Here is a 25,822-nt window from a genome sequence, read left to right on the forward strand (position 1 = left end):
ACAATTCAGGTAGTCTTGACCTATTCATTTGTCTTAAAAAACAGCCAGTTGTCACCTTCACTTCACACACACACACATATACGAATATCAATTATATGCTTACGAGACATGTTGCATTGTTAAACTAATTACGGTATGTGAAAATCAAGACTTGCATAAAAACTATCCCAATATTAGAGACAGTGGCGTCATTTTTCCTCAGAGCTTTCAGCTCTTTGATTACAAAAAACCTTATGGGTAAAATTTATCGTAAGTCTAAAATAATCCCTAACAATTCAACTAAAATTTTTATTGTAAGATTAATTATACACTTAGGATTTTTTGTGAAAAGGGCTACTGGACTCCTGATAATAAATCATTTAAAATTGGTGCACCTTCAATGACATTTTCACACATTCAACTTTCACTTGAGGATTTATGAAATAAAAGTACAATATGCAAAAGTAAACCTCTTCAGGTGAAAAATAATAAACTCTGACAAATTTTAGTAGTGTCAAGTTTTTAGCAAGTGCTATATATTAGAATGATTATTCTTCAGTATCATAAGATTGGTAAATGGTGAAGTTATACAGAAATACAGACATCCTGAACCTGTCTTTGGCTGTGATTGGAGTCCACATAATAAGTAAGCTTAATAAGTTAAGTGTAAAATTAAATTTAATGATGATTAATCTAGTCCAAGAACATTTTTATTTAGTGATAATCTACAAAACCTTTATATAAAAGTAAAACCAAGGATACAGGGTATCTATTCATGACACAAAATCAGTACATGTACATTGCGTCATCTATGTCTATAAAGCCTTTTAAAACTGTTTGAAAGTATTTCTCTTCAACATTCTTTATCAGGATAAGCCAATACAACCAAAGATGTGGGGGAAAAAAAGGCAATAAAAAGTAGAACAAACAAACAACATATATGTCGAACTTTTTATTATAGAAAAGATTTAAGTACCAGAAAACAGAAATAATGCATTAAAATCAAGTGAATTCATATAAACTCCTGTTTTTATGATATTTGACAGAGATATGTTAGTGACTGGATGTGGAGATATGAAAGTCAGAGTATACTATATACCTACTACAGCTGATGCTCCTCTCAAAGTATTTACTGGTAAGATGTCTTACTCATTTCTCAATTGATTGGCAGGAAACCTACATTTGCACAATTTTGAATTTTGACTGAAATTACATTTGCACAAATTTTACCTGTATTTTACTTGAGTGCTTGTTTATCTTATTGTTTTAAACTTGATGTATAATACTGGCGTCACACATCAGCGTATACCTCGGACTTACACTGGCCGTGGTAAAAAATCATCTACGCTGCAAATATGCTTGTAAATTTGGATATATTTAACCTGTCAATTATATCTGTATCATGTGCACAACGAACTTTCAGCTTGTATTTGGCGTACTTAAGCGTTTATTGGGCGTTCAAGTGACGTATGTTGGAGTATGCCTGGGGTTTGGTTAACATAGATGGAATGCACACTACAAAAGATAAAAAGTCTCTTGAACATATTTGGGACGCGTCCCGGTTGAATCTGGGGCGATAATCCATGCATTCGGCGTGTCTGGGACCTTTTATTATGGGGTGTTTGTTACAAACACATTTGCATACATTTTAGTTAAAGTTGAACAATCTTGAAGCACATACAACATGCCCTAAACTTGTCTCAAGCTTCTCTGTAGCATTTTCCACACGCTTGTAGCGTATGTATAACGTGTGTGTAGCGTACAGGTATACGCTAGACAAAAGCTTGAGCTAGATGAAATTTTTTGTGCTGCATAAAAATTACCTGGAGTTAGAGTGTTCACCAAGCGTATACATTTGCATTTGGATGTACTTCAAACTTATGCAACACGTGTTTAACCATGGCTTAGCGTTCCTCTGGTGTGCAACTAACGTATACCAACTTTGTCAATTTTCTCTATAAGTCTGGTGCACGCTGGTCTAAACGCCAATGTGTGACGCTGGCATTAGGTGTCAAGATTTGGTAAACTGCATTCTGTCCATTTCACAAGCTGATGTAACCCTAACAAGAAATATCTTCATTTCAACGGTCTACATTTTGCACAAACTCAATGGATTTTTGCAGCAGACATGGATTTTTTTTTTGTTCAAATGTAACGGGCTGATTTTTGCAGGTGGATATGTATTTTGAGCTCTACAATAAAATATCTATAAATTTATAATAGAATTATGATGATTTTATTTTAATATCTAGCTTATGATTTTTTGTTGTGTACTTATATCATTTAAAGGCATAGAAATGATTCATATTTAACATAGTTCTGTATTTATTGATTTAATCCATTAGTCTTTCAGTCTTTTCATAAAAACGATACAGCTTTGAATATTCGTTAAAAAAATTGAAGTTTCTAATTGTAACATGTATGTCCAACAGGAATAGCATAATTTTTTACTTCATTTTCATGATTCATTGTTTCTAGATATTATATTTGTAGTATATATGTCATATAGTTACAACACCTCCTTGTATTTATTCATAAACAAACTTTAGAAGAATGAAGCCACTTGTTTTTTATCCCTATATAATATAAAAGTAATTGTTTGTGCATGATTTGTGCATGTGAGATATGTCAATTTGCCTACTCTATGCTTAGTTTTAAAGCTTTTTCTTCCATTTAAGAAACTGTCAAATGTAGAACCATTTATGAATATGGATTTTTGTTGTCTATGACACCTAAATAGTTGTGTTTCTTTTTTTAGGTCATACAGCTAAAGTATTCAAAGTAAAATGGTGTCCACTAAGAGAAAGTATTATCTGTAGTGGTTCAGATGATGGGTTTGTACTATATTTTATCAAATATATTTGTAAAGGGAAAAAGAACAGTTAAAGTCATATAAAACTTCAAATTTAAAAAAAAAGTTGAACATAATTTATATACTTGAATGCATGTTTTACTCTAAAAGAAGTGAATATGAACTTTTTTAAAAAGAGATATTGAATTATCTTCCCAGAATCTAATTGGCTGATATTTACCCTAGTGACCTTAAGTACAAGACCTCTTGTAACATAAGCAAGGAGGTTATATGAGAAGGAGAGTGAACACTCTGCTTGATACAAAATTAGCAAAATATTATGATTTTTTTATGAAGTTATATAGAAAAGGGATGCTCAATAATGTAAAAGTATATTGTAGGACAGTTCGAGTATGGGATTACACTCAAGGAGCTTGTATTTGTATATTAAATGGACACACTGCCCCTATACGAGGTCTTTTATGGAACACAGAAATACCATATTTATTGATAACTGGGAGCTGGGACTACTCTATCAGAATTTGGGATCTACGAGATGGAGCCTGTATTGACACCATTTTAGACCATGGAGCTGATGTTTATGGTATCTAAAAATAAACCAATGTTATTAATGTAGTAGTAAAATTCTATACCTATCTGTTTTTTGGGGAAAGACGGCTTCAAGCCGTCAATCCTCTATGGGGTTGACCAGAGTGACATTCCCTCCCATCATTCATTTTGTTTTTATAGTGTGGAAAACCCCCCAACAAATCTTACTGAAATTGATGAGAGGGAGACACACAAATGAATAGTTTGACTTTAAACACTTTTTTACACATTTCCCTTCTGTTTCTCGCGAAATTATCGTATCTTGAGCTCTCCTTTACACTATTTACATTTCTTTTACAATCCGGAAAAATCAGTATGACGAGATATTCTAAATATATCCAACCTACATTGTATTTTATAGTGACCTCATTGTTGGAATGCCACACTACGCAGAAGCAGGGATATCCTTCACTGGTTTAAATCATTCTCAGAGATCGTGCACTAATTAAAAATTGGTATTTGTTAAATTTAAACATAGTAATGTTTGCTGTAGGTGATTCAAACATCAACATGCAATACTTTAATTTGTAGGTCAACAACTTTCAAAGTAAACAAAGATCGTGGGGATACATGAGATAGGGGAGAGAAACGATTTTCTTCATTTTTTTCTGTAAAATTTTGTTTTGAGAATCTTCCTCCAATTCAGGAGCACCTCAATTGATTAGTAATTATCCACTAAAATAAAAGTTAATGTATCTGAACACTTAAAATGTGACATTTCATTTGATATATGATTAGTAGTCTTCCATTTAAACTAAATCTTTGTGTACCAACATAATCATTGTAATGGTAAAAATGAATTGAGTTACAGTTCACATCAATCATATTGTTTTTTATTAGTACCTGTATCCCTGTGATGAGAGTTGTAAATGGGAACTTTATCAATGGAAATCTAAAACTGATTAGATTTTTCAGTCCAAACTTTCTTAAGAAAAAACTTTAAAATCTTAGAGTACTGTCACAAAAAATGGAAAATGGCCCTAGTCTGCAGTTCAGTGGTACACAATTAAGATTTCCAAAAATATTTTAGTTGTTGTTAAATGACAGAATTCAGTTGAATTTTAGATAATTAACTATCAACTTTAATCGAATGTTTAGATTTAGAAGATGCAGATCTCTTCCATTGGTCAAAATTGAATCCTAAACTAAGGAAAGGAAATTACATTAAACAACAATTGATTTCAATATTGTCAACCTTTCTACATGTTCTAGCTGTTCTTTTTTTCATTCTTTATATGAAGACTATCAAAAGATACCCCCCCCCCCAAAAAAAAAATGAATAGAAACAAGGGCCGTCTTTCCCCTCAGAGCTATTCAGCTCTTTGATTAAATATATCTTGTTGGTTAAATCTTAAACTTGGAGCTTTTTTTTCCTTTGGGAAATCCCTCTGTTATTTAATATACAAGATAGTAATGCAAGAACCTTTGTTTTGGAGAAATTGAGGGCATGTGCTATTAAAAGATGTGTACATAAAGAGATCACAAATTGATGATATCAGTCTTAGAAGTATTCAAATATTGAATTCCCTGTGTCTCAGTATAATTGTGACTGGAGCATACTTCCATACCCTTATGTGCCTATATGTTTGTACTATTGACTCTTGTTTTCCATGTTGGTCAAAGTTTAAAGATTTTTGTAAAACATTTTTATGCCCCACCTACAATATGTTTTCTGGTTTGTGCGTCTGTTCGTCCTGCTTCAGGTTAAAGTTTTTGGTCAAGGTAGTTTTTGATGAAGTTGAAGTCCAATCAACTTGAAACTTAGTTTTTCATTTAGGTCTTACAAGTCATCCAGACAGACCATTTCTGATAGCCTCTAGCTCTAGGGATTCGACAGTCCGACTTTGGAACATTACACCACTAGTACAACCATTAGAGATGAACATCATAGCTGGAAAACCTTGGTCTGAAATCTTTGGAACTGTTGGTTGGTATTTTGTTATATTCTCAGTTTTTGTTTAATTAGGTATTAGTGAAATATAAAATAACCATGATTTGATTTGCTATAAAAAATAAAAAGATGTGGTTTGTGATTGCCACAACCTTGACAAAAGTCCAAATGACACAGAAATTAACAACTACAGGTCACTGTATAGCCTTCAGCAATGAGCAAAGCCCATACCACATAGTCAGCTATAATATATGTTTCCTTTAAAGATGGTGAGGTATGAGAAATAAATATAATGAGTGAATAAAATTGTTTATTTTTTGTGAATATGTGTTTCCATGATAAAACTCTATGCATATTTCAGTGAATGATATGCCTCACAAAAGATCATTACATTTTGTGATTTCAGAAACAGCAATGGTTCCTGGTCAGAATCCATTAATGATTGGAAGAGCTTCTATTGAACGTAAAATAAAACAATTAGAACTGGCTGGTCTAAAAGATGTCAGACCTCAAACTCTCAAAGTATTTTCAAAGTTTTTTAGTGTAAGTTTTATAATTAACTTTTTTAAATACTTGTTTTTTTTTTTAAGTAGATATAGAATGTATTGGTTATCTGCATAACTATAGCATTTACGTACTTCTGAAGTTTGTGAATACTAACAGATTATTTTCTGAAAAATTATTGGGCCTTTTTTAAATACCATAAGCAATAGGTTAACCATATTTAGTACATTGAATACTTTGCAGGTGAACATAATTGGTAGATTTATCTTTCAAGTTTTCATGGATCATTGATAATGTTAAGTTTAAAGTAAAAACCTTGACCTTTAAAAAAGACTCAACATAACTATAAGAAAACTAAAGGACAATTATTTTACTGCCAAAAAATCTCCCAGCTTGATCTTAAATTTCAGTAACTCACAAATTGAAGTTAGTTTTACAATATTGCAGCAACCAGCAGGTAGCAATAATTTATGGGACTTGGTGTCTGTAGTCCAGGGTATGGATGATGCATTACTTGGAGAGAATTACAGTAAAGGAATCATGCATGTTAAACATCTCACTAAATTCAAGGCAGTAAGTATATACAGTAAATGTTATATAAACTCTATATATGTATCTAATAAAAATGTTTAGTTCTATGATCCTACCGGTAGTTTTATTTCAACAAACAGCAACACCACTATTAAATAAAGTAATTTCTGTGTTCTAATGACCATTTAAACTAATTTGATGGAACAAATTATTTGCAAGTTGATCATATGGAATGTTGCCATAGAAATAAAAAATATATATGAAAGAATGGTTATTGAAGTAATTTTACAAAGGAGTAGGTCCGGTCCGGTAAGGACTGATTTTGGCCTCAAATTTCAGTTTCATCTGACGAAAGATTTTGACCACTTTTTAAACACTTAAGTGTCTATTTCATAGGATTCAATTAATTTATGTGAAAGATTTTAACTTATTTAATCATTAAAAACAATCCGATTCAAGCTCAAATATGAAAAATCTACCAAATATGCGAAAAAATGTCCCTTTTCAGATGGTTTTTGTCAAAAACGAAAGTGGCCGCATCCGTGTTTATCCGCAATCTTTATATATGTTATGTATTATCATCAAATACAACTTCCATTTCAATATTTTGGATGAACACGAATGCGGCCACTTTCGTTTCACACGGAAACCGTCTAAAATTTAACTAAAATGATGGAATTGTAAAGATTTTAGTAATTTAGCATGACTTAATGGTGCTAGTACCCAATATATGTGCATTGTATTGTCAAAAACAGCCCATATTTATGTAGCAGAGCCATTCTACTATCCAATAAATAACTAAAAGTTTACATTTTAACAATTTTGTAAAACTGCTATATTTTGGGGCCAAAAAGGGGTCTTACTGGACCTACTCCTTTGCAAATACATAAATGGAGAGTCCTCACTATATTCTTAACTTTTGGTTTTGTAGATTTTTTTCTTTTCTTTTAACTTATTTTAGTCAGAAGCTCAGACATTAGAAATGGCCAAAATGTCCAAGTTTGGAGGTGGTATTGGTGCACCTACCAGGGAGGAACATTTAAAAGAGTCTGCTAAGATACATATGCAATTAGGAAACATACAAAGATATTGTGAAGTTCTTGTAGAACTGGGACAGGTATTAAAACTTACATCATATTTTAGGTATTATTAAAGAGTAAAATGGTTTCTTTCCTATTTTGTTCTTATCACTTCCATGCTAATAAAAATATAGATCTGAAGTTATAAAGACTAAAAACATCTTAAAAAGTCAGACAAGACAACAAAAAAATGAACCCCATCACAAGTTAACACAGATAATTGTAACTTGAATAATTCAAGGGTCAACCAGGATTAGCGATAAAGTGTATTACATTTAGTGAATTATACTACTTTACAGTTATAATTGGTAAATATTGGATCAATAGCTCTTTTGAAATAAAAATAAAAATGGTCCTCATGTTTTTATTGATATTGTTAAGGACTAATACAGGAATTGGTCCCAGATATTTCACAAAATAATGCAAAATCTGGTTAATTTGAATGAATATCCAGTTTAATTATCTCCCTTTAAATTAACAAATGCATAGTAATTATTTCCCTTTAACCAAATCGCAGATTTTTATGCCCCACCTACGATAGTAGAGGGGCATTATGTTTTCTGGTCTGTGCCTCCGTTCGTTCGTCCGTTCGTTCGTTCGTCCGACTTCAGGTTAAAGTTTTTGGTCAAGGTAGTTTTTGATGAAGTTGAAGTCCAATCCACTTGAAACTTAGAACACATGTTCCCCATGATATGATCTTTCTAATTTTAATGCCAAATTATAGTTTTGACCCCAATTTCATGGTCAACTGAACATAGAAAATGAAAGTGCGAAGTTCAGGTTAAAGTTTTTGGTCAAGGTAGTTTTTGATGAAGTTAAAGTCACAACTACTTGAAACTTAGTACACATGTTCCCTATGATATGATCTTTCTAATTTTAATTCCAAATTAAAGTTTTGACCCCAATTTCACGGTCCACTAAACATGGAAAATTATAGTGCGAGTGGGGCATCCGTGTACTATGGACACATTCTTGTTGTATTACTGATATAAGACTGTATTTCACATGTATTTCTTAAATTGTTTATTAAAGTAACAAAGATATTGTAATCAATTATGTTAATACCAAAATAATTGTTGTAAATTCTACAATATGTTTTCAAATATTGGTAAATTAAAAAGACAGGATACTGCAATTAAGTAATCTGAATTTTTAATTTTGGCTCCCACTGTTCTCAGGTTCTTTGTGTTTACAGAATTCGTATCTTTTCAAGTCAGAAGGGTACAGTTTTTGTTCCACATGTGAAATCTGACAAATTACTCACAGAAAAAAATCCCCAAAAAGTAATGAATGAGGTCAAGAAATTTACATTGTGAAAAAATCATGTGGATCTGTATGACACAAATAAGAAGATTTTCTATAGCTACAGCAATTTATTAAAAAATTCAGGCTTTTTGTTCCTTTAGGTGCTGATGAGTCAATGCTAAAAACAAATACCAGTTAACATTATAGAAATTGAAGTAATGTAGTTGTAGGGAAAATCATAGTCTCATCTACTTCAAGCACCAAAAGAAATAATTACAAAAAAATAAGTTTTTTTTATCAATAACAAAAAGCATGCAAAATATTTAGTTTATTATGCTTATGAAAGTTTGATTATTTTCCAGTGGGAGAAAGCCTTAGCTGTATCACCAGGTGTTTCATTAGAGTATTGGAAATCATTAACTAAAAGGTATGTATACAGAATGTTATCAAATATGTTAATATAGCCTACTTTTTATGCCCCACCTACGATAGTAGAGGGGCATTATGTTTTCTGGTCTGTGCGTCCGTTCGTTCGTTCGTCCGTCCGTCTGTTCGTTCGTTCGTTCGTCTGTTCGTTCGTCCGTCTGTCCCGCTTCAGGTTAAAGTTTTTGGTCAAGGTAGTTTTTGATGAAGTTGAAGTCCAATCAACTTGAAACTTAGTATACAAGTGCCCTATGATATGATCTTTCTAATTTAAATGCCAAATTAGAGTTTTGACCCCAATTTTACGGTTCACTGAACATAGAAAATGATAGTGCAAATTTCAGGTTAAAGTTTTTGGCTTCAGGTTAAAGTTTTTGGTCAAGGTAGTTTTTGAGGAAGTTGAAGTCCAATCAACTTGAAACTTAGTATACATGTGCCCTATGATATGATCTTTCTAATTTAAATGCCAAATTAGAGTTTTGACCCCAATTTTACGGTTCACTGAACATAGAAAATGATAGTGCAAATTTCAGGTTAAAGTTTTTGGCTTCAGGTTAAAGTTTTTGGTCAAGGTAGTTTTTGAGGAAGTTGAAGTCCAATCAACTTGAAACTTAGTATACATGTGCCCTATGATATGATCTTTATGATTTAAATGCCAAATTAGAGTTTTGATCCCAATTTTACGGTTCACTGAACATAGAAAATGATAGTGCAAATTTCAGGTTAAAGTTTTTGGTCAAGGTAGTTTTTGAGGAAGTTGAAGTCCAATCAACTTGAAACTTAGTATACATGTGCCCTATGATATGATCTTTCTAATTTAAATGCCAAATTAGAGTTTTGACCCCAATTTTACGGTTCACTGAACATAGAAAATGATAGTGCAAATTTCAGGTTAAAGTTTTTGGTCAAGGTAGTTTTTGATAAAGTAGAAGTCCAATCAACTTGAAACTTAGTATACATGTGCCCTATGATATGATCTTTCTAATTTAAATGCCAAATTAGAGTTTTTACCCCAATTTTACGGTTCACTGAACATAGAAAATGATAGTGCAAATTTCAGGTTAAAGTTTTTGGCTTCAGGTTAAAGTTTTTGGTCAAGGTAGTTTTTGATGAAGTTGAAGTCCAATCAACTTGAAACTTAGTATACATGTGCCCTATGATATGATCTTTCTAATTTAAATGCCAAATTAGAGTTTTGACCCCAATTTTACGGTTCACTGAACATAGAAAATGATAGTGCAAATTTCAGGTTAAAGTTTTTGGTCAAGGTAGTTTTTGATAAAGTAGAAGTCCAATCAACTTGAAACTTAGTATACATGTTCCCTTTGATAAGATCATTCTAATTTTAATGCCAAATTAGAGAATTTATTCCAATTTCACAGTCCTTTAAACATAGAAAATGATAGTGCGAGTGGGGCATCCGTGTACTGTGGACACATTCTTGTTGCACATGTTATTCATGGCAGTATTTTCAAATATTGGATAATAGAATCAATCTGAAAAATATTAGACTATTGATTGAAACAGATAAACTAATTTATAAGGTCCAAAAGTTGGTTATAATATATTCCAAAAAAAAATAAAAGTGTATCCAACAAATAAAAAAAGTATTGACATTTCTGTAATCTCATGATTTAATAACCTTAGACATTTTCCCTTTTTCTCCTCATATAAAGGTATGCATTAAGGTTGATCAAAGATGAAAGTGATGAAGTTGTACCATTTGGTGTAGCTGTAGGTGATACTGAACTCTTAATCAGTAATTTCACCACTAGAGGGCAGTTGTTTGAGGCAGTATTGACAGCCCAGGTTGCATGTGAAGGAACATTTATACCTCAGCAGAATTCCTCCTCCTCACCAGGGGTACCTAATGGTACTGATTTACCTTCTAAACAGGAAGAGAAGTAAGTTTAGACAGATTTTTTACATTTGAATGAGTTTTGAATATTTTTGTGATTAGAATTTTTGTTTATGAGTTGCATCATATTTATATTATGTACCTTTGCCTGTGTACATATTAGCATCAATTGATATTTTTTAATGGCCAAAACACAGATCAAGTTTGTTTTAGGTGGCATCACTTTGACCTTTCTTGAGTTATGTCCCTTATAAATCTAAAAATTTCTAAATTTGTCGTTTCCACAGTCTTACTTATACACAAAGCTTATGACCACCAAACACAGATCAAGTTCGAATTTGGGTGGCATACTTCACCATTCCTGAGTTATGTCCCTCGGAAAATTAAAAAATATCAGAATCTGCTGTATATTTTCAAGCCAGGGACATATGTGTCCCATGGATACATTCTTCATTTATTTCAGTAATATATAAACCAAACTTTGGTTAACAATGTACCTTGGTTAGAGAAGGGTTTCCTTTGTTCTTGAAATATTATTTAAGTCAATTTCAGTACAAATAAGAATTTATTGCTAATATCGATTGATGCAAGTTCAATTATTCTACAAGCCCATTGCAAAAAACCTATCCATCTTATCCCAAAAATTCTTTGGTAGAAAGGTTTTTGAATTATTAAGCATTCTATAGTTTTTTTGGTGCAGAGGGTTAACCCTTTCCTCCATGGAATTTTTTTTTTACATACTTGATTTGCATAGGATTTTTTTAACAAAAAAAATTCATCGGGTTTAAAGTATTTTAATGCATTGTGAAAATGAATATTTCATCAATGAAATTCAAATTAGATATTCTCATTAATATCCTTTTCATATTGGATACTAATTTTTTTAAGTCTGATGCAGACATTTTGTAGTCGAAGCGTTTCAACTGAGGTACTACACAGGCGTCAAAAGGCGTCATTATGATTATGGAGTAAAGAGGGTGGCGTCAAAAAGCGTCACTATGGAGGAAAGGGTTAAAGCAGTTTATTTTTTATATCCTTTATATAGGTTATTAAAGAACTGTGTACATAGATTAGCTGACTGGTATTTCTATAATGGATCTCCTATATTATCTGCTTGTTGTTACCTGTCTAAAGATGATGTCAAGGTAAGCTTATCTTCATTGCCAATCTGTTGTATCATTTTTTTTATACGCCTGTTTTTTTTACGTATTATGGTATACTGTTGTCTATCCGTCAGTCCGTCTGTTTGTCTGTCAGTACTTCTGTCCGTCCCTCCGTCTTTTGTCATCATGTCAGACAATAACTCAAAAATGCTTAAACCAACTTGCATGAAACTTTGGTGAATTGTCTATACAGTACATTCCGGTGATTTGCATAGCCTATTTGTCAGACGAAATTATGCAATAAAGCGGAGTATGCTTATATCGGAAATGTCAAATTACGGAGTCAAATAACGTCGGTAGTGCAGATCAGTAAAGGAAATCCCTTCAGAAGAAAGATGAACGTCCAAAATCCAATTACAACATATGGACTGCTTATTTATTCTAATAAAAGTATTTGTCTAGTGTCAGACATTTTATTTCATTTTGCATTCTTTCAATAAAGTTTATAAACACATTTTGTTTTTAGTTTATTTATGTACCGACTTTTCCTTTACCTGTGATACGAAAATAAAATTGTTCTAAAAATAGATTTGTTTCTATGACCCGGATGTACACATTACATTGTTACGCTTTGATTAAAACAAACTGTTTAACAATGGTACACAGTTTATAATCATTTTAAACAATAAATGTGTAATGAACTGCCTTTGATATGCAGTATTTACCGATTGCACAATGATGTAACACTTGTACTTTAACCTCGTGTATGCAAAGCAGTTAACAGGTAATGGGGCCCTGTACGGGTTATTTGCTGGACACGAGTGTTGAAAGTTAGAAAATATAATAATTGGAAGTAAATGTTCTTTTAAAAAATATTTAAAAATGAAAGATTGAATTACAAAATTCTTCAACCATATATAAATGTCCTGTAATATTTAACATTAATGTAGATCACCCCTAGCCGAATTACGAGATTAACACATTGGATTAAGATCGATAATTAGCAGGCGTTAATGTTTTAAAAATTCATCAAAAATTTAATCTATGAACAATGTTTGAAACCCAATCAATAATTAACACCTTTGGAAATAGATCATAGAATGGTTGTGTTTTTACAACAATCAGCTGATTGACATTTTTATGACCTCGAGGCTTAAAATAGAATATGGAAACTTTACCTGTGTAAACATCAAGGACTTTTTTATAATCATATAAAAACGAAAGAAACTGTTTTAAAACTTTATTCAAATAACACAGAAGTAAATGTGAAATAATAACGAAAATAATGATGCATTCAAGAAAAATATACTTACCAAATTGCTGTTTCCGGTCAAAAATCTCGTCAGTTTTAACTAAGCATATCTAGCTGGCGATTATTTTCTATGCAATTAACCGAAATGCCACTTGTAAGGCTATGCATATAACCGGACAATTTAACATTAGATGAATGGGAAATGGTTTTGTGCAGGAGAAAAGTATGCAAATAACCGAATTATGCTATTAAGCGGAATGCAATTAAGTGGAATCGACTGTATCTATTGACATGAGCTCCCTTTCAATTTTTATAAATTTTAGATTTTATTTCCGAGTTATGGGGTGTTATTCATTAAAAAAGGGTGATTTTCCAGTTTTAGGACAATTACTCATGATGCTTTAAGCAGTTTTCATGAAACTTTGGTGAATTGTTTATATCTATTGAAGTGAGCTCGCTTTTGATTTTCATTAATTTTACTTTTCCGAGTTATGGGTTTTCTTCCATAAAAAAGGAGGGATTTTCCAGTTTTCGGACAATAACTCAAAAATGCTTTGAGCAAGTTATGGGGTTTTATTTATTAAAAAAAGGGAATTTTATGGGGTTTATTCATCGAAATTAGGGGGATTTTCCAGTTTTTGGACAAAAACTCAAAAGTGCTTTGAGCAGTTTTCATGAAACTTTGATGACTGGTTTATATCTATTAGAATAACCTCCCTTATTTTTTTTTTTTTTCTGATATGACATTGAGGAGTTATGGAACATTATTTTTTAAAAAAGCAACAGGGATATCATGGGCTCATGGCGCATCTCTTTATTTGTAATGGTAGTGCAATTCTTATGAGTCTGTTAGTAAATTAAATCTAAAATTTATAAATGAAATAATAAAAGACACAAAAAAAAACAAGAAGAAATAAACCAAAAAATAAAATTGACAAGTAAAGAAAGATAACTAATTGGCTAGATTGTACCTTACAAAGTTAAAATGTATAATGCAGACAAGTGTTTTGAACCCTTTATGTTAAGATTTTTTCACTATAGATATTTTACCAATTTTATTTAGATATTGCATTCTACAGAGAGTTGTTATCAAATTATATTAAATAGGAAATGAACAAAAAGTTACACAGAATCAAATATTTAAGAATGTGGTCTTATTTTTAGGGTGCAATAGGAATACTCATTAGAGGTCATGAGCTGGAACTGGCAGTTGCTATGGGAACAGTTTTAGGAAATGTTTCAGAGCAGACATATTTAGCAATAGAATATTTATCAAGAAGATGTGAACATCATGGTAAATGGTAAGACAAATGTATTTGTTAAGAAAAGTGAAAGTGGATATCAGACAAGCAAATTGTTTTGTTTAGTCCTTGTTATGCCTTTTGGCACATAGGGCAAGGACAAGCAAATTATACTTCTGTTATTTAATTTTGACAGCTAATACCTTTAATTATTAAAAGGGCATTTGGTGTCAAATTTCATGTGCACCAATTTGACTTGATTTCTCATATTTGATTTATAACATGCTAAAACATAAATCAAAATTACAAAAAGTCTAAAATAATCAACTAACAATGCATGGACTCAATAGTATGTATCAGCATTTTGTGTGTATTTCAGTCTAGACGCCATGTAATCAACCATAGAGATTCCGTCAGACATACAATCCAATATAAACATAAACATGAAAGAAGAAAAAAATGAGAAGCAGGTGCAATTGACTTTTTCTATGTCTGTTTGATTTCATGTTACAGGTTAAAAAATATGTGAATTATTGTATTTATCTGTATAAGAATGTTTTTTTTGTGAATTAAATCAGTCAAAGAAATAGTTCGCCCTTGTTTCTATTTCAATGTTGACATTTTTTTCCTTTTAATTGTTAATAATGCCTAGTACCTGTGGGTAACTGTCTCCAGCAAAGGAGTTAAATTGAGGTCACATGAGGTTGAATTATTTTCTTATTTAATTTTGGGCAATACTGGCTGCTTACAACGAAATAGATTCAATATTCCCCTTTTATTTATACTTAAAACAAAAAGGAATGTATTTTGAATTTTTGTCTAAATTGTAGACAATGCCCTTTTAAACAAATCCATTTACTAAAACACCAATAACCTCCCTTTGCTAGATACAGAATATCCTATGATTTATATATTACATCTCATACCAACCTAGATATTCATATAAGTACAGAACTTACCTTTAGGGTTAATTTGTGATGGAATATGAAATTTGAATGTGAATTTTTATTTTATTTTACTTTAGGGAACTGGCTATTGATTTGTTAAAACTTATACCAGACAACAGTTTACTATTGGCCAAATGTTGTTCTCGGTGTTCTGCAAGTAAAGATGAGATTAACAGTCTTCATAAGAGGGTATGCATTACTTATAGAATAATTTACATAATGCAACAGATTATTTTGTACGTTCTTACATCAGCCTGTTTTAATTGCATAATGGTGATGAAGAAAAGAAAAAAAGAGAAAAATTTACAAAGTTTGAAAGAACTTTTGACCTTAACTTTTTTAAAGACACTGGAACACCTTTTCAGTCATAACTGTGTTAAGAGGTGTAACTGATATTAGATAAAGCCTTAATTTTGTATTGTATCATAAGATTATTGTTTTTGCAGATATTGATGTACCTGAGTGGAAATTTAGGCCAAATAAAAATATATGTGTGGTTCCAGTAACCTGACTTACCCTAGAACTTTTTTTCATTTTTGAAAAATAAATTTTCAAACGATCAAATTTTGAGGATTGTGAATTAAAATAATAAAATTCATAGATTTCTGTCATTTGAATTTCCATCACAAGTATCTGTTATGGCTAAAATGCAAGAATTCATAACAGAATGCAACAAAATTAACTAAAAACGTATCATGACTGTTTATTTTACACATGTAAAAATGGCAGACTTTAGTACTGTTTGAATTGCTTGCTGGCAATCCATTACTGTTAAGTAGCTTTTTAGGCAATTTAGTACTTTGTTGATTTGTTTGCGTAAATAACTACTGAGCAATCTGAAATAGATTTATCAGATCTATAGGGACTTAAGCATAGTCGGGACAGTTCTGAATTTATCACAGTGGATAAGTCTAAAAGTTGACTGAAAGACCTTTTAATTTATTGTTCAGTCTTTTAAGACATGTTCAGATCAAAATGACTGTTTCAGTTTGAATAGATTTACTAGTGTATGAACACTTAGTAAACAACAGAAAGTCAGTCAATCAGATTTGTTAGTTGAATCACTAAATAGAACCTGCGTTGACATTGCTTCAATTATTTTAATGTGATAACTTTATTTCATTTCTATTTTATGTTACAGGCTGGCCTTCCTTCAACAGAAGATTGTTTAACAGAAGCTGAGAAGCTTAAAAATGTCATAAATTGTTTTGAATGTGCCAAATATTATTTATTATCTCCTAGTCCTGAAATTGGTTTAAATATTGGTCTTCAAGATGTTAAAAGTAAGTTTAAAAGTTCTTTGCTGAAATCTTCTTAAAATTTATCAAGGAAAATTGAATTTATTCTGGACTAAATCAGAGTTTCTCCAATACTCATTTTGTATGTAATTATTTGCAATTTGTTATTGTCTGTTAGGCTCATTTCTAAAAAAAAAAAATTGCATTCTTAAAGTGTGGTACATTTAGTTAAAATTATCTATTTAGTCAGGAGATGTTAAATCTTATGTTATGTCTGATGAAGGATGTAATTGATATTCGTTACAACAAATTATAACAGGTCAATCAATGACTTTTAGGCCAAAAATAAAATATTGTTTGTTTCCCCTCACACGACCGACCCGGTAAAACCAACGCGACCCGAAAATTTTTATTGGCCATTCTTTTCCACTATTTTTTTTTTTGCTATGTTGGTTATTGGTGATATCTTTCTGATGCTGTAGTCAACAAGCGTTGTGTTTTGGTGATACCTTTCCGATGCTGTAGTCAACGAGCGTTTTAAATCAAGGTATTTTTGTATTGAAGCGTCTACATGATTCGGAATCAAGGAAAACAAACAAAATGCTTTGCTACACGATTTGTTTGTGTGCAAGTGTGATCTTTTTTAAAAATAAAAAAAACTGAAGCATCTTTCAACCCACTGATTGCATCTATATTTGCTTTGTGTCTAACCTCTGTTCCTGTTTAAACGATAAAATCTTAAAGACTTTGAGTAAAAATGGCCCAACTCGTGCTTTAAAATCTTTCTACTTTGTCTTTGAACAGGTTGGGCACAAGTCAGGAAATGTGGGACACATGTATTCCATGCTTTCAGGGAACGTCCCTGTTTTCTGGTGTAAAACAAACCCATTTTAAATGGGTTTTTTTTTTTTAATTTTTGGCATGAAAATTACAAAGGGGGACGTTATAACTGCATCAGTAGAATTCGTAAATACTTATTGAAAGTATTTTAGGAAATACAAAACATGAATATAAAGTGAAGCCTTGTTTCTTCTAGAACTCGAAAAAACATATAAATCTTTGTTGAGGAATCAATTGACCAAGCTGCATGATCCAGGTGTAACTGAACATAGTCTGAATTATGTTCACTTCTATTGAAAATTTTTATTCATTGAAATTTAAAGAGGGCCCTCATGGGGTTTTTGATTATGTGATTACTTGGCCGTTTTTTTAATGATTATTTGATTATTAAGCCAAATATTTCATGATTATTTGATTACCTAGGACTGTATTTTTAGTTTATGATTATTTGATTACTAAAGATAAGCAAATATTTAATGATTATGTGATTATATTGGCAAAAAAATGGTGATTATGTGATTACTAGGACCCCCCATGAGGGGCCTCTTTAATTCCCAAGTAATTAACATACCTGCATGTATCTTTTGTCATCTCATAATTGATGATCAAGGTATGAATTGGTGAACAAAGAAATTGTTTTGTTGTGAGTTATGTATCAAATTAGACTTGAAATAAGCTTGATTTTTTAACTAAAAAAACACTTGCTACCATTAAGCATTGTTATCACAAGTAGAATGTGCGCTTTTATAGATTGCATTACATTATAAAAATGAATAGGAAAAAAAGGAGGTCCCTGTATTCTGTTTTTCTTAACACCAGAAAACTGGAGTGTACACTAAATTAAAATACAGGGAATACCCCACTTGACTTGAGCCTTACCTGTTGAATTTTGTACAAATTCAATATAGAAAACCATATCAAGGAATAAAATAAAATAATTTGCCTACCTACCTACCCATACCCTAACAACCTCAGTCGGGAGAGGGGAAACAAAGATATTTTTAATGTTGGCCTTATTGATTTGAAAACTACTATCCTTCTTATTTTTGCTTTACCTGTTTATTTTCAAATGTCTTATGATGTTATTATACTGAACTGTTTATATATTAAATATGCAATAGATAAATACTTATGACAGGGGTTTCATTATCTTTCATGTTGACTGTTTACATAAGAGTTTATTTTGGGGTCCTCTTATAGGATCGACATTTGAACATTGTCAGTTTCTTTAGAAATCAAATGACTTGGAATACAAAACTAAACATATAAAAGAGTCAATGTCATATTGCATGATGAAGACAATAATCTAAAATTGTAGGAAATAATAGGATTTGCAACTTGCTAATTAAATGGGGAACAAATTCCGTAGCTGTATTTGAAAGTGGAACACATTAGAATATAAAGTAATGATTTATGTATTTCAGAAAAATTATCTTCAGTGTACTGGGATATAGATGAAATATTTTCAGTATTACAGCTGATCTCATGTATTAGGTCAGATAAACTAGAGCAAAATAATGAGTAAGTTTTAGTTACTGTATTCAAAGAGACTATGTCTTTTTCTCATACAGCACTCACATGGTTTATTGATTTTGTAATATCACTCCTATGACAATAAAATGATTTGTATGTCTTTTGAAATGGTATAAATACTGGGGTATATGAGACATGTGTTACTTGAGAAATAGTTTAAGTCTATTATTTGCATGATACTTATTGGTAATAAGTTATAAAAATTTGAAGGAAAATCATATGCTCTTTTAGTATCTTTATTATTGGGTACAAGTTGGTGTAAGTACGACTTCTTAAAGGTACAAGATTGTAAAACTTGGGAATAAATAGTTGATTGAGTGTGAGTGGCATTGAAAGGTACAAAATGACATGGATTCAAGTAACAAGACAGCCTCATTCAGATTTTTGTATTGATTTTTGTATTGTCCTTAATAATTTAAATATAATACTTATGTTGCAGGATGAGATATGAAGTATTATGTTTATGTTCGTATATCGGTGCACTAATGGCCATCAGAAAAGGATATGATCAGATTGTACTGTTTTTGTTGTCTTTGGCAAGGTAAGATTTTAAAGATAGTGCATCATACTGTTAGCTGTATACTGTTTACAGCAATGTGTTTTCAATTTGTATAAAATAAATCAACAAAATAATATGAAAATGTGACAATTAAAAAACAATATTTTAGTAGCTATTTAACAATATCTAAACAGTGTGTGATATTCTAGAATATACTTGTGCTGTATTTTGAATTTTGCAATTAATAATCTCCCTGGTTAATTAGTGGAATGTTACAGGGAACATCAGGGAGAGCTTAGACTCCTGATGGTAATTTTATCAAGCCAGAAATAAAACTTATAGTTTGGTGTTATTTCTTTATCAGGACTTTGATGCAGAGACATAACCTCACACTACCTATAACAGACCAGATGATAGAGAAAGAACAGAAAGCATGGAATGTAATACTCAATCATAAAGACGAAAGGAGGTGCGATATCATTTATTTATATCAATAATTTTCATTGTCTAAAGTAAAATACTTTATTTTTATACAACTCAAAAGAAAATCTTTAATCTGTATTATAGAACTTTAAACTTTATTCTTAGGTTAATCAACTTGAAACTTAGTACACATGTTCCCCATGATATGATCCTTCTAATTTTAATTCCAAATTAAAGTTTTGACCCCAATTTCACGGTCCACCGAACAAAGAAAATGATAGTGCGAGTGGGGCATCTGTGTACTATGGACACATTCTTGTTATTGGTAATGGAACATAGTATGAATTTGATTATCTCCCATTCCCAGTAAGCAGGTGCAAAATTTCAGTCTGTGTGCTCTTTTAAGATTTAGAAGATAATTATAATAATTCTAATGCAACAACGTTTGTAACGCTCATTTTGATTGGATAACGTCACTTTCTTACATGGCATCAATTGACAATTGATGCTATGGGACGTACGCGCAAACGCAGACGGCATATGACAGATTTTAAATACATGTTTTAACGTTGTTTTCTGTCAGTCTCATTAGAATGGAGATAACAATATTGTATTTTAAGCTCCGACGGAATTGATGGGCGCAAATACCTGTTTACTGTCTCCGCTAACACGTCGCCAGTAAACTTAATTTGCGACCATCAAATCCCCAATTGATGCCGTCCGAGCTTAAAATACAATACAGTTATCTCCTAATTATTATACTTCACGTTAAAATGCCATATTTTGATTGGCTAATACGAGGGTGTTAATTTACTCTATCACATGGCTGAGCGGGTGACAATATTTTTGAATGATACCCTCTCGTCAAGACCAATCATTGCCATGGTTGACAATGTTTTCTTGGGGTAACAATCTGCTCTATCACCCTCTCAGCTATGTGTTATTTATATAATGGCATTTGATATTGTTACATACTAATAATATACATGTGCTTGCATGTACATACAAGGATTTTGATAAGTGTTGATGAAACTGAATAATAAACAAATAAGCATTTGGTACCATGTTTTATTTTAGTTTGACATTTGAGATAGATGTAACAAGTTTGAATGTATCACCAGATATCCTGACAGACTTCCAGAATCTGGTAAAGAAAGCTGGTGTGGAGAAAAGTTTAGTAGGAGTTGGACCTGACCTGGTAGCCAGTTCACATCTACCCTCTCACTCTGATGTACACATATCTGTGATAACAGGAACCAGAATAATGGTCAGTTGTAAGGATGTAGCGTGAGGGAACCCAAATTACACCTATTTTATCAGTTTTTTCAGGGTTAAGTCTATATCTTAGATACTATAAGCAATAGACCTGCTATATTTGGTGTATGGAACTGGCAGGAGTCATCTGACCTTGACCTCATTTTCATATGGTTCAGTGGTCAAAATTATTTTTTGTTGTATTGATCTGTTTTTAGCTCACCTGGCCCGAAGGGCCAAGTGAGCTTTTCTCATCACTTGGCGTCCGGCGTCCGTTGTTGTCGTCGTTAGCTTTTACAAAAATCTTCTCCTCTGAAACTACTGGGCCAAATTGAACCAAACTTGGCCACAATCATCATTGGGGTATCTAGTTTAAAAAATGTGTGGCGTGACCCGGCCAACCAACCAAGATGGCCGCCACGGTTAAAAATAGAACATAGGGGTAAAATGCAGTTTTTGGCTTATAACTCAAAACCAAAGCATTTAGAGGAAATCTGACATGGGGGTAAAAATGTTGATCAGGTCAAGATCTATCTGCCCTGAAATTTTCAGATGAATCAGTCAACCCGTTGTTGGGTTGCTGCCCCTGAATTGGTAATTTTGAGGAAATTTTGCTGTTTTTGGTTATAATCTTGAATATTATTATAGATAGAGATAAACTGTAAACAGCAATAATGTTCAGCAAAGTTAGATTTACAAATAAGTCTCATGATCGAAATGGTCAGTTGACTCCTTTAGGAGTTATTGCCCTTTATAGTAAATTTTTAACCATTTTTCGTAAATCTAAGTAATCTTTTACAAAAATCTTCTCCTCTGAAACTACTGGGCCAAATTAATCCAAACTTGGCCAACGTCATCTTTGGGGTATCTACTTTTAAAAATGTGTCCGATGACCTGGCCATCCAACCAAGATGGCCGCCACAGCTAAAAATAGAACAGGGGTAAAATGTAGATTTTGGCTCATAACTCTGAAACCAAAGCATTTAGAGCAAATCTGACAAGGATTTAAATTGTTAATCAAGTCAATATCTATCTGCCCTGACATTTTTAGATGAATTGGACAACCGGTTGTTGGGTTGCTGCCCCCCAATTGGTAATTTTTAAAGAAATTTTGCCGTTTTTAGCTCACCTGGCCCGAAGGGCCAAGTGAGCTTTTCCCATCACTTTGCGTCCGGCGTCCGTCGTCGTCGTCCGTCGTCGTCCGTCGTCGTTAACTTTTACAAAAATCTTCTCCTCTGAAACTACTGGGCCAAATTGAACCAAACTTGGCCACAATCATCATTGGGGTATCTAGTTTAAAAAATGTGTGGCGTGACCCGGTCAACCAACCAAGATGGCCGCCACGGCTGAAAATAGAACATAAGGGTAAAATGCAGTTTTTGGCTTATAACTCAAAAACCAAAGCATTTAGAGCAAATCTGACATGGGGTAAATATGTTTATCAGGTCAAAATCTATCTGCCCTGAAATTTTCAGATGAATCGGTCAACCCGTTGTTGGGTTGCTGCCCCTGAATTGGTCATTTTGAGGAAATTTTGCCGTTTTTGGTTATTATCTTGAATATTATTATAGATAGAGATAAACTGTAAACAGCAATAATGTTCGGCAAAGTTAAATTTACAAATAAGTCAACATGACCGAAATGGTCAGTTGACCCCTTTAGGAGTTATTGCCCTTTATAGTCAATTTTTAACCATTTTTCATAAATCTAAGTAATCTTTTACAAAAATCTTCTCCTCTGAAACTACTGGGCCAAATTAATTCAAACTTAATCACAATCATCTTTGAGGTACCTTGTTTAAAAAATGTGTGGCGTGACCTGGCCATCCAACCAAGATGGCCACCACGGCTAAAAATAGAACAAGGGTAAAATGTAGTTTTTTGCTTATAACTCTGAAACCAAATCATTTAGAGGAAATCTGACAAGGAGTTAAATTGTTAAGCAAGTCAATATATATCTGCCCTGAAATATTCAAATGAATTGGACGACCGGTTGTTGGGTTGCTGCCCTCCAATTGGTAATTTTTAAAGAAATTTTGCTGTTTTTGGTTATTATCTTGAATACTATTATAGATAGCGATAAACTGTAAACAGCAATAATGTTCATCAAAGTAAGATCTACAAATAAGTCCACATGACCTAAATGGTCAATTGACCCCTTAATGAGTTATTGCCCTTTATAGTCAATTTTTTACAATTTTCATTAATTTGGTAAATTTATGTAAATTTTTACCAAATATTTTTCTCTGTTACTAATGGGCAAAGTTCATTATAGATATAATTGTAAGAAGCAAGAATGTTCAGTAAAGTAAGAACTTCAAACACATCACCATCACCAAAATACAATTTTGTCATGAATCCATTTGTGTCCTTTGTTTAATATGCACATAGACCAAGGTGAGCGACACAGGCTCTTTAGAGCCTCTAGTTGGTTATTATCTTGAATACTGATATAGATAGAGATAAACTGTAAACAGCAATAATGTCCAGCAAAGTAAGATCTACAAATAAGTCAACATGACCTAAACGGTCAATTGACCCCTTAAGGAGTTATTGCCCTTTATAGTCATTTTTTAACAATTTTCATCAATTTGGTAAATTTATGTAAATTTTTACCAAATAATTTTCTCTGTCACTAATGGGCAAAGTTCATTATAGATATAATTGTAAGAAGCAAGAACGTTCAGTAAAGTAAGAACTTCAAACACATCACCATCACCAAAATACAATTTTGTCATGAATCCATTTGTGGCCTTTGTTTAATATGCACATAGACCCAGGTGAGCGACACAGGCTCTTTAGAGCCTCTAGTTTTAATACTGTATGCAACAGGTCTACTATATTTTGTGCGTGATATGATTGTAAGGTGATTATGTCCATTTGGCAGGTGTCATCTGACCTTGATCTTAGTTTCATGGTTCATGGGTAAAGTTTAGTTTTTGTGTTTTGGTCTGTTGTTGTAATACAGTATGCAATAGGGCAACTAAATTTTGTGTTTAAAAACATTTTACATTGTATATTTTTTTACCTTGACCTTGACCTCATTTTTACAGTTCATCGCTCAATCTTTAATTAATTTTTTTCAGATTGTTTTTCTTACACAAATAGCAATAGGTCAACTATATTTGGTGTATGAATAAGTTGTATATGTCTGTCAGATAATTATCATTTGATGTTGACCTTATTTTCTTGGATTATGTTTTAAAATTGATGTGATAGTTGTTGTAAAGCTTTATATCAATATAATATCAATGGTTAGTAAAGAAGGTGAGACATTTCAATGTGTGCCATCTTTTTATACAAGGGGGCATTATATCTGCCTTTTAATCATAAAGCAACCCTGCTCCTCCCCCTTTTTATTTGCTCACCTTGCCCAAAAGGGCAAAGTGAATTTTTTCATCACTGAGCGTCTTGCATTGTCCATTGTCGTGGTGGTCTGTTAACTTTTAGAAAAATCTTCTCCCCTTAAACTACTGGGCCAAATGAAACCAAACTTGGTCTCAATCATCCTTAGGGTATCTAGTTTTAAAATGTATCCAATGACCCCACGTGCACCCATTGACCAAGATGGTCACCATGGCTAAAAATAGAACATGGGGGTAAAATGCAGTTTGGGCTGAAACTAAAGCATTTAGAGCAAATCTGACATGAAATAGAAATGTTCATCTATCTGCCCTGAAATTATAAGATGCATTAGACAACTCGTTGTTGGGTTGCTGCTAATAGATTCAGTGGTGGATCCAGGGAAGGGTTCTGGGGGATGGTTGGAACCCCCTTTTTATTGGACTATCAATGCATTTGAATGGGGACATATAGTTGACCCCTGTATGAGTTATTGTCCTTTGTAGTAAATTTTGGACAATCGTTTGTAAATTTCCATAATTTTGTACAAAAATCATCTCCTCTGAAACTACTGAGAGAAATTTAACCAAACTTAGCCACAATCATCATTAAAGTATCTAGCTAAAAAATCCTAGATAACCCTGCCTACCAACCAACAGGGCTGACATCACTAAAAGTAGAACTAAGGGGTGTAAAAACATGTTGTTTTTATGCCCCACCTACGATAGTAGAGGGGCATTATGTTTTCTGGTCTGTGGCTCCGTTCGTCCGTCCGTCTGTGGGTCCGTTTGTCCGTTCAGGTTAGAGTTTTTGGTCAAGGTAGTTTTCGATGAAGCTGAAGTCCAATCAACTTGAAACTTAGTACACTTGTTGCTTATGATATGATCTTTTTAATTTTAAAGCCAAATTAGACTTTAGACCCCAATTTCACGGTCCACTGAACATAGAAAATGAAAGTGTGAGTTTCAGGTTAAAGTTTTTGGTCAAGGTAGTTTTTGATGAAGCTGAAGTCCAATCAACTTGAAACTTAGTACACTTGTTGCTTATGATATGATCTTTCTAATTTTAGGCCAAATTAGACTTTTGACTACAATTTCACGGTCCACTGAACATAGAAAATGAAAGTGGGAGTTTCAGGTTAAAGTTTTTGGTCAAGGTAGTTTTTGATGAAGCTGAAGTCCAATCAACTTGAAACTTAGTACACTTGTTGCTTATGATATGATCTTTCTAATTTTAAAGCC

General features: G+C 32.4%; 1 protein-coding gene across 1 annotated transcript in view; it reads left to right on the forward strand.

The window, feature by feature from the left end:
• Positions 1-25,822, forward strand: part of LOC143085234 (WD repeat-containing protein 17-like) — a 57,899-nt gene that overhangs the window by 23,585 nt on the left and 8,492 nt on the right. Inside the window, exons 9-26 of the mRNA XM_076261471.1 lie at positions 539-625; positions 1,026-1,114; positions 2,738-2,813; positions 3,172-3,374; positions 5,157-5,306; positions 5,677-5,813; positions 6,222-6,347; positions 7,267-7,422; positions 8,992-9,056; positions 10,729-10,956; positions 11,956-12,055; positions 14,430-14,566; positions 15,531-15,642; positions 16,595-16,736; positions 18,956-19,052; positions 19,504-19,605; positions 19,928-20,032; positions 21,064-21,253. Coding sequence (XP_076117586.1) covers positions 539-625; positions 1,026-1,114; positions 2,738-2,813; positions 3,172-3,374; positions 5,157-5,306; positions 5,677-5,813; positions 6,222-6,347; positions 7,267-7,422; positions 8,992-9,056; positions 10,729-10,956; positions 11,956-12,055; positions 14,430-14,566; positions 15,531-15,642; positions 16,595-16,736; positions 18,956-19,052; positions 19,504-19,605; positions 19,928-20,032; positions 21,064-21,253 — 2,302 coding nt within the window. The remainder of the gene's footprint in view (positions 1-538; positions 626-1,025; positions 1,115-2,737; positions 2,814-3,171; positions 3,375-5,156; positions 5,307-5,676; positions 5,814-6,221; positions 6,348-7,266; positions 7,423-8,991; positions 9,057-10,728; positions 10,957-11,955; positions 12,056-14,429; positions 14,567-15,530; positions 15,643-16,594; positions 16,737-18,955; positions 19,053-19,503; positions 19,606-19,927; positions 20,033-21,063; positions 21,254-25,822) is intronic.

Source organism: Mytilus galloprovincialis, chromosome 8 (genome assembly GCF_965363235.1).
Source record: "Mytilus galloprovincialis chromosome 8, xbMytGall1.hap1.1, whole genome shotgun sequence".
NCBI classification, from domain to species: domain Eukaryota; kingdom Metazoa; phylum Mollusca; class Bivalvia; order Mytilida; family Mytilidae; genus Mytilus; species Mytilus galloprovincialis.